This window comes from Dipteris shenzhenensis, chromosome 24, assembly GCF_047967505.1.
Source record: "Dipteris shenzhenensis isolate YYH24624 ecotype China chromosome 24, Dip_SZ_1.0, whole genome shotgun sequence".
Taxonomy (NCBI): domain Eukaryota; kingdom Viridiplantae; phylum Streptophyta; class Polypodiopsida; order Gleicheniales; family Dipteridaceae; genus Dipteris; species Dipteris shenzhenensis.
In genome coordinates, this window is record NC_141619.1 from 19,395,334 (window position 1) to 19,404,577 (window position 9,244).

At 40.0% G+C, this 9,244-nt stretch overlaps 1 protein-coding gene across 1 annotated transcript; it reads left to right on the forward strand.

Annotated features, from left to right (window-relative positions):
- The first annotated feature begins 6,070 nt into the window (after positions 1-6,070).
- LOC147886331 (uncharacterized) lies at positions 6,071-7,678 on the forward strand. Its single transcript, XM_087395222.1, has 6 exons — positions 6,071-6,134; positions 6,227-6,280; positions 6,364-6,774; positions 6,859-6,980; positions 7,220-7,397; positions 7,548-7,678. The coding sequence occupies exons 1-6, from the start codon at positions 6,071-6,073 to the stop codon at positions 7,676-7,678; spliced, it is 960 nt and encodes a 319-aa protein (XP_087251348.1).
- The last annotated feature ends 1,566 nt before the right edge of the window (positions 7,679-9,244 follow it).

A 9,244-nucleotide genomic window follows, 5' to 3' on the forward strand; every position in this document is an offset into this window, starting at 1 on the left:
CTTCGTTACTCCATCTTTGTTAATCAAAAACAAGCCTTCCCTCATCGACTTACCTTGTCTGCAGCTCTCATCGACTTACCTTGTCACAAACTCCACCGACGGTCCATTTGCGCTTTCAAGTCATGCACTGACTTGCATGATGCCACTTCGTCTCTTTCTCTCACTGATCAGTCGTTCCAATTGATCTACAATATACCATGCTCATAATAATAGTAATATACCACGCTCGTCCACCAAGTTGAATCATGCAAGGCGAGTACTTACAAGTTTGAAGTAACTTCAAACTTGTGTTCTCACCACCTTCATTCTCACCACCTTCGATTGAACGATGTTGAAGAAGAGGCGGTGAGAAGAGGCCATAGCCACTGTAATTCAAGCAAACTCGAGAGTTTTTGTGTTGAAGTTCGTAGTATTCTTCTGCTCTGATATCATCTACTACCGTCGTTTCGAGATACTGTGGATGAAGCTGAATGAAATGCAAGAATGCTTTTTCCAAGCATGGAACGCCATAGCTGCTCGTGATCACCTCGTCTTCCTCGTCTTCTTCCTGCGCTGCTTTTCCTCGTCTGCAGATGCTCCCAATCAATCGCCCAGAACCTCGCGTATGCTTCCTCCTCCTCCTCTTGTTGTTGTTGTTGTTGTTGATGATGATGTTGTTGTTGTTGTCGCCGTCGTCGTCGTCGTTGTTGTTCTTCTCCTCCTCCCTCCCCTTCCTCCTCCCTACCTTCTGCACCCTTACCATCCTCCCCACGCACCACCCTCCTCCTCCCTGCTTTCCCGCTCCTTCCGCCTCCTCCTGCTTCTCGTCCTCCTCGACATCTTGCGTATGCTTCGTTCTCACCGCCATGTCCACGTTCTTCCACGGCGTCCATGTCCACATTCTTCCACGGCGACGGCGACGGCGTCCATGTCCACGTTCTTCACAGCTCCTCTTCACAGCTCCTCTTCTATGGCGATTGCAGGACTCTTCTACGGCGACGGCGATTGCAGGACTCTTCTACGGCGACTTCGCTCTTCACAGCTCCTCTACCTCCCTTCTCCCAAACGTACTTCCTGCAGGTTAACGAGTGAACCTCCATAACTCCCTCCTTCTGAGAGAAGAACCTCCATCGCTCCCTCCTTCTCTTCTCGCCATCGCTCCCTCCTTCTCTTCTCGCCATCGCTCGCTATAGCCTTCTGCTCCTTCTGCCTTTGCTCCTTCTGCCTTTTGTGTCCAGCCGCTATAGACCATCCTTTTGCCTTCTGCCTTCTAACTTTGTGAGTCTCCCTCCTCGCTTTCCCCATCGCTCGCTCCTTCGCCATCGCTTCTCTTCTTCCACGACCCGCCTCTCCCTGTTCGCTTCTCCCTCCTCTTCCACGACCCGCCTCTCCCTCCTCATTGCCTCTTCCACGACTCTCACTCCCTCTTCGCTTCCTCGGCCCTCCCTCAAGCTTTCTTTGGCCTCCTCTCTTCTCCTTCCACGCTCCACCTTCTCCTTCCACGCTCCAACCTTCCTCCCAGTGTGGTAGTTGGAGTAGCCGCCTTCTCCTTCCACGCTCCACCTTCCTTCCAACGTCGCCTCCACCTTCCACGCTCAACTCACCTCCTCACGAAAGGTCTCGTGCACTCCCATCTTCTCCATCTCCTCCGCCAAGGTACATGCTCCCTCTCCCACGCTTTTGTTTTTGGGAATTCCAAGCTTGATATAAGATATTAGCCAAGCTACACACATCCTTTTTTAATCTACTTTCCATGAGAAAGGGCAGCGCGTCGACGCGCTGCCCTTTCTCATGGAAAGTGATTTTGATGTACTTTCCATGAGAAAGGGCAGCGTGTCGACGCGCTGCCCTTTCTCATGGAAAGTAGATCAAAATCATGTCAGAGGAGCTATACTAAAAAGCATTGGGGGTATACTAAAAACTTAAAAAACTTTCATCAATTTTTGTCTATACACCTCAAATTGATTTCGAAATTATGAATCCTTCTTCTCCTCACATCCTCATCCTCCAATTTTTCAATCTTCCAAGACCTCTCTAGTGAGTCCTTAAGCATTTGGAAGAGCCATGATGTTCGGATTGGATACCCTTTCCTTTGAAATGGACAGCACGTTGACACGCTGTCTATTTCAGTGGAAAAGGACATCTAAAATCCTCCATTGTATCTTTCATGTACCACCTTCATATTTGAGTAAAGAAGAAATTTTGATGCTTGTGATACCAAAATGGACAGCGTGTCAACGCGCTGTCTATTTTGGTATCCCAAGCATCAAAATTGGCCTCTTTTATGCTTCATACTAGAATTTCAGGGGGGTGGCATTTAGATGGCTTTTGCTTCAAAATGGACAGCGCGTCAACGCGCTGTCTTTTTTGGTAGAAAGATCTTTACAATTTAGGACACTGACATGCTCTCACACTTGCAACAGTCTTCCGACAATAAGATTGGTTATTGGGATCAAGAATGCTGCCACACTTGACCTGCATGGTGACTTGAAAATAAAAATAGCTTCCAGATCCCTGAGTTACTATGTCAAGCCATCTTGTGTCAAGTCTTGCTCAATAGTGGCCTTGTATTGGGGTAGCATTTTATATGCCCTTTTCACCAAAATGGATAGCGTGTTGACGCGCTGTCCATTTTGGTAGAAATAGCACTAAAATGCACACTACTAATGTGTGCTTTCACAGTCGCATTCAACCTATACATTTTAAGATTTTTATTAAATATGAATGCTCATTGGATATAAGATCTCAAAGAGGAAGAGTGAAGTAGATATGAGGTCGTAATAAATGTCATCTATGTAGCTTTCAATTCTGCAAGTTATTTTGACCACAAGGATGATTATGCCAACACATTGTATGCTTTTGCTTTTAATCTGCATTCTTGAATTATGCCTCAAGTTAAAGGAGGAACTCCTTGATTGAGGAAAGTCCTCTATAGAAGGGGGTGAGAGTTTGTGGAATATTGGGAGAAATCCCCCAAAAGATCGCCACATGTACATGTATTACACAATACATGTATATAAATAGACATGCTTAAGTATTCATATACATGTAAGTGTGTTATACATTTATTGTATATTTATTTGTGTCCATATGTCATGTATGAAAATGTCAAGATGTATATATGGAAGTCTGTTGTAAATGTAAACATATGCATGGAAGATGTAGTCTCTTCCATTAGCAAATGAGTGCTATGTGGGGTTGAGAGTTTGAGAGGTTATGTATATATATGCAGATATAAATTCATACATAGATAAGTTTAAACATGCATACGTAAAACTATTTACATGTGTTTTTTTATTTGTACATAGAAAAGGATATGCATACATATGCATAAATATGTGAAAACAGATGTGTTTAAAGATAAATAAAGACATGAGTATAAAGATAAATAAATATGTTTAGATATTCCTTTATACACATCTATGTATAGAAGTTTGAATGTTAGCTCTATGTATCAATAATAGTATATTAGTTTGACTGTTAGCTCTATGTATCTAAAATAGTATAGGAGTTTGACTGTTGGCTCTAAGATAAACTAGACCCTAAATGCATGTGTTCAAAATGATAGTGTAAACATGTATCTGGTTAGTGTTTAAAAAATTTAACAGTTATGCTCACATTGAACTCTTGATCTTCATAGAATGTTTTGGAGAAGAATAACATGTGCCGTGAACAATAGATTTTTTCTATAGTTTGCTATACTATATTTGCTCTTGGATTAGATTTTCATTGTCTTGCAATCTCATTTCATATGTGACCAGTGTATGAAAAGGTGTTATTTTTGTATTTCATTTCAGGATGACAGGAAGGAAAGGTAAAAAGCCTCAAGAGGCTCTGCCTCCAAAGTTAGCAAGAGGAAAGAAAATAGATCCCCCTGCCCAATCATCAGTAGGTGGGACAGAAGAACCAGGGAGTGCAGCAGGTTCTGAGCCTGATACATCCTCTGCTCCAAAAGATGAAGGACCAAGATTGGAGGAGGTTGAATTGGATGACACTGAAGTGCAAGTGGAAGGAGGAGGTGATGTGATTGGAAAATGCAGGATGCTTGATTCAAATCATTGTCCTCGCATTCCATTATGTAGATTGATCCCCTATGCACGAGTACGAGACTGCGTGATGATGTGTCTTCATTAAAACGTGCATTCCAAGTGGAGGGCTACCTTCCAGAGAAAGGATCTTTCATAGTGTCCGTTTGCAAAAGTGATGGAGAGGAGGTAGTAGTGACAGATGATATGATGGAGAGGTGGTCTCCCACTTGGAGAGATGTTGATGAAGAGTTTGAGAATGACTTGCTATCAAGTCATGAATTTAAATTTATGTCAAGAAGGATGTTTTTTGTTTGGGAGGGAAATCATAGGACTACTGCTTGGATGAGTGTTATAAAGGATATCTTTCCTACAAACAAAAAACGACACATAAGAGTGGTTTGCACAATAATTGATCCTAGAAAAATAAGTGAGATTGCTCTATTGGCTGGCCTACAGCGCATGAATTCGTAAGTACTTTGATACCTTTTTTTCTTCCATTATTTTGTCTTGTATAATTCTTTATCTTCATTATTTTTATTTTGTACAAATGAACTAATCTTTTGATGTATCTTGTAGTATGAATGAGCATGCCATCGTCAAACCTAGCCTCCGAGACACACTTATAAATGCACACAACATTTGTGAGTGTGATCCTACGATATTTATGAAATCATTGTCTCCTAATGAAGTGAAATCCATAGAGAACTGGAGGGCTCATGAGAGTAAAGGAAAAAGGCCCTGGTTTCCATTGACAAGAGGCTATCTTGCAAGATTGGTCTTTCAGGTTTAATGCTACACTTCTCTTGGTGCTTATTCTCTTTCATTCCTTTTCTTTCTATAAAAGGAAATCTTTTGTGTAGGTTGAGTACAATACAGAGCTTAAAAAAGCAATTGATAAGATATCCACAAAGATTCCTATAGACCAAAGAACAGAAGTTGAAGGAAAGCAACGTGTCCTGATTCAAAAGAGAATTGCTGACAGGATGGGAAAGGTGAGAGTTTAATTCTTCTTGTTGTTACATTTTTTAATCATTTTATGCATCTAACATGCAATGCTTGGATAGGTTTTGAATTGCATAGATCCAGGCTTGGGTGAGGCCTGGTTGGAAAAGTTATTTGCCTTGCGATTTGATGGTCTGGACTCTTGTGTAACTTTGGAGAAGCTGCAACTCATAGCAAAGTCTGATTTGAGATTGGAGAAAAAAATCATTTTTCTTTCCTTGTTGGAGGCTACCAAACCAATGAGGGATATGTATTTCATGCCTGTGGGGGATGTGGAGTATAGAGGGTGAGTTGTTCCTTTCATATTAAATAAACTTATTTTGCAGTGTTTGTATGTATTATAGAAGTGCCATAAGTCTTAATTTTGTGAATACTTTGTTTTTCACTTGTGTAGATGGATTAATAGAGAGATATTTCTTGAGAAAGTAGAGACCCAGGCTTTGAAAGTTCTTGATGACTTGAGGGTTGTAACAACGATGGGCGTTCCTTTAGAGACACCAAAAGATTACACAATGCAACAGTACATGGAGGACATAAAATTAGAAGGAAGAAAGCATTTGTTCTTAGCTCTACGATCAAAGGATTCAAAGATTGAGAGTAAGGGAGGAAAGAAAGCAGATGGTCTCTCTGAGTTGGACATGGCCGCTCACAGGGTTGTCTACAGGTTGGTCCCTTTGAGTTTTAATGATGGTGCTTTTCTATTTGTTTTGTGAAGCTTATAACAACATTGAACTTGACAATCATTTTTATTTGTCTCAATTTTTTTGTGAACCTTTCTTTGTATAGGAGGTCCAAATAATTAGTGATTGTTGATTTGTAGGTATCTTGCTCATTTGTCAAGAGAGAGAAAGATCTTAGAGATTCCAAATTTGTGCAAGAGTTGGGTGGAAATTGGTCATGCTGCTTGTATGTATCCTCCTGGCATGCACAATCACTCTCAATGGGAACTTGCAAATTGTCCTTGGTGGATAGACTTCCCCAAGGGACAAGTCTTGGTGCGTGAGAGAGACTTTCACAAGAAATATGCCTCATCTAAGGACATTGAAGAAAGTAAGGATAAAATGGGCGGAAGCTCTAGAAAAACAAAAACACAAGCACAAAAACAAGAACAAGCTCAAAAGAAAGGTAAGAAATATACATACATGTTGAGTTTCTAATGTTGTTTGTGATGAGGGTTTGGAATAGTATACTAATGTTATTCTTTCCTATCCATTTAGATGAGGAGCCATCTAGTCCACCAAGGCAAGATAAGGATCAAATGGAGCATGCAAGTAAGGTTCTAGTTTATTTTTGTTCTTGCTATCGGTGTTTCAAAATTTCCTTTGGTTGTGTTTGATATAAATTTTCCATGTAGGTTCACAATCTATCACAAAGTTAGTACAACATTATGTATTTCATAAGGCACAGTCACCGGATAGTCTATCGACTCGAGGTATCACTCCATTATATGCTTGTATGGTGGGTGATTACATAACCATGGGCATGGACTTTTCACAGTCCAAGAAAAATGAAAAGTATACTATTTTGCATGAGTTTTTCATGAATGTAGTTAGCCCTGATCGAGACTACATGCGGTTGGGTAAGAAGATTAAGTGGGCTGCGGATTTTATATTGGTTGACTTTCCCACTGGATTTCCACTTGATGAGAGAGAACCCATCCCAGTTTGGAACCTCTTATTAGAGGACCATGTGCGTTATGGGCTTGCTGTTGCAGCAGCTTCATTATCAGATAGTGGTTGGCTGGCAGTTATATGTCCTATGGCAGGTAAGGTTTAAAATCTAGCACTATTGTTGTTATATGTCCTCTATTCTCATTTTTCTTGTATGAGATAGTGTCATTTGATTGTAGGACACTGTATTTCGTGGATGGAGCGCTTTGCATTTGTTCAAGGCTTGGAAGTTGTCAGACGTGTAGTCATTCATGATAAGCTTCCACATGGATACTGTAAATACCATGGTATAACTCTTAAGGTATGCTACAATTCCATGCATGGTGTGTTGTAATGCTACATTCATGAACTTTTTAATGTGTTTCTTTATGTGGGATTGATAGATGCCATGTTACATGTAGTATGCATGCTGGGTTTTGATGGTAAAATCATATATTTCATTTGTGTTCCATATGTGTGGTCACATGTAGTCTTTCATGCTATGATACTTGTTGGCTAAGGTCATTCTTTGGTATGTGGTTCTCTATGCATGATTCACAGATGCAATCATCTATGTTGGCTCTAGTACGTAGAGCTAAGAAGACTCCATCAATTTATTTGGAAGAGAGTGTTCCACTATTTCAAAACCTTTCCATTGATCCGCTATCTGATTTATGGACTCACTATGTGCCTCTCAGTGAGAGGACAATAGTGCCTATGTCTTCTCAGATGGCTCGAGGTGGACTTGAGCGATGTTGCTACTTTGTTGGGTGCCTTTTGTCTCTCTTATGTGTTCCAGGAGGATTGGTTTTAGAGATGGGTTGTGGCACAGCTCCTCTCATGCGTGCTTGTCAGGCTACTGGTAGACCTTGTTTTTCTTTTGATTCAGATAGCAGTATTATGGCTACCATTGTTGAGCCACTTGTAGCAGACCATTTCGGGAAACGGGTGAGGTCAGAGCATGATGGCGATGGGGATGAAGATAGAGTGGATCCCATCACAAATCCATATGATGATTAGTATGGTACTGAACTTAGATCTTTCTTTGATGACATTTGGATATTTTTGGATTGTTGTTATTGTGTCTTTAACGTTTTGACTTACTATGGTTTCAAATGTATGTTTGATTGTAGTTTGTTACCATGCTATGCAGAAGAAATGGCAAGATTCATGTCAACTGAAAGAAGATATGATGAGAGGCATTCAGATAGGCCACGAGCTCGCATTTACTTTGTTGATGATGAGTGTCAAGAGGAGTAGAATATGATTTAAAAGACCATTTTGATGAGAGCTTGGTGATACTTGTGGGAAGAAGTCCCATTTTGAATATGGTAATATTGCTCTTTGGGGTGAGCTAACAGTAATGTGGTAATATTTCTCTATGTATTATGCAATCCTATGCTTTCAAATGATACTTGGGTTCTCCCACATATGGGTGAAGTGGTATTAATGTTATTAAGTATAATTTCAAGCAATGTGGATGTTTTGATTGTAGGAAAATAAAACCCATTTTGAATGCAGAAGAATTGTTGTGTATGTGATGCAACCCCACGTTTTGAAGTGACACTCCACTTTCTTTTGATTACTAATGACACATATTGGAAGCTACATTATTGAGATAATTCTAATCAATTTTGTATCTTTTCTTGTACTATTAGTCCAAAACATCACTTTTTGACCTCGGGTTTGTACACAGGTCATTTGACACCCAAATCATGTCAACTTCAAGAAACATGTATTTCATAGACACAATGTATTTCACATGCACAATTTAAATGGGATAGGAAGGACAAATACAATTACCATTTGAGAAAGCAAAATGTACAAGATGTTGTGCTTGGATAGTTAAATACAATGAAAACATTAAAAAAGGTGTGAGATATGTTTGCAACTTTATATGAGCAAATGAATACTTAGGATCTTGATGAAGAGAAAGCAAATCAATAAAAGCTTTTGACATGCATATATAGTGAGACTCATAGGCATGAATATACAACTTGCAACCATATGAGGGACTATGAAATATCAATAAATTGTGCAAGTCATCATCAATAGACTCACTAAAGTATATGAGAATTGAGTTGTTGGAAAAGTCTTAGTTGCTTTAGTCTCTCCTGTGCTACCAAGTGCAAGTTACATTATCAAGATAATTATAATATATTATCAACTTGCTTTACTCTCCCAAAAATGGAAAGTAGGTTAAGTTTCATTTTGGAGATTCTTCCCAAATAGTGGATTTCACAAAGCTATGTTGGCTACCTCTATAAGGGATTGTGGAAAAGATCGCTCGCTTTTTTGGGCCCGCTCGCTTTTTCTTGCTCGCTCTATCGACTACCTCATTCGGTCCCAAGGTTTTAGAAGGAGTGAAATTGATCACTGCCTCTACACTAAAATGGCTAAGGATAATAGCCTGATAATCTTGGCACTATATGTGGATGATATGCTATTGGCTAACAAGAATACTTATGAGCTAGATGCATTAAAGGCCAAGTTGCATGAGGCCTTTGATATGAAGGATTTGGGATTTGCAGGTCATATTCTTGGTATGCGCATCACGTGTGATCGGAGTAGGAAACTCCTTTGGCT

Coding starts and splice junctions, on each gene's coding strand:
- LOC147886331 (XM_087395222.1), top strand. CDS start 6,071: ATGGGCGGAAGCTCTAGAAAAACAAAAACACAAGCACAAAAACAAGAA. Junction 6,775..6,858: donor AGTTATATGTCCTATGGCAG/GTAAGGTTTAAA, acceptor ATTTGATTGTAG/GACACTGTATTTCGTGGATG. Junction 6,981..7,219: donor ACCATGGTATAACTCTTAAG/GTATGCTACAAT, acceptor CATGATTCACAG/ATGCAATCATCTATGTTGGC.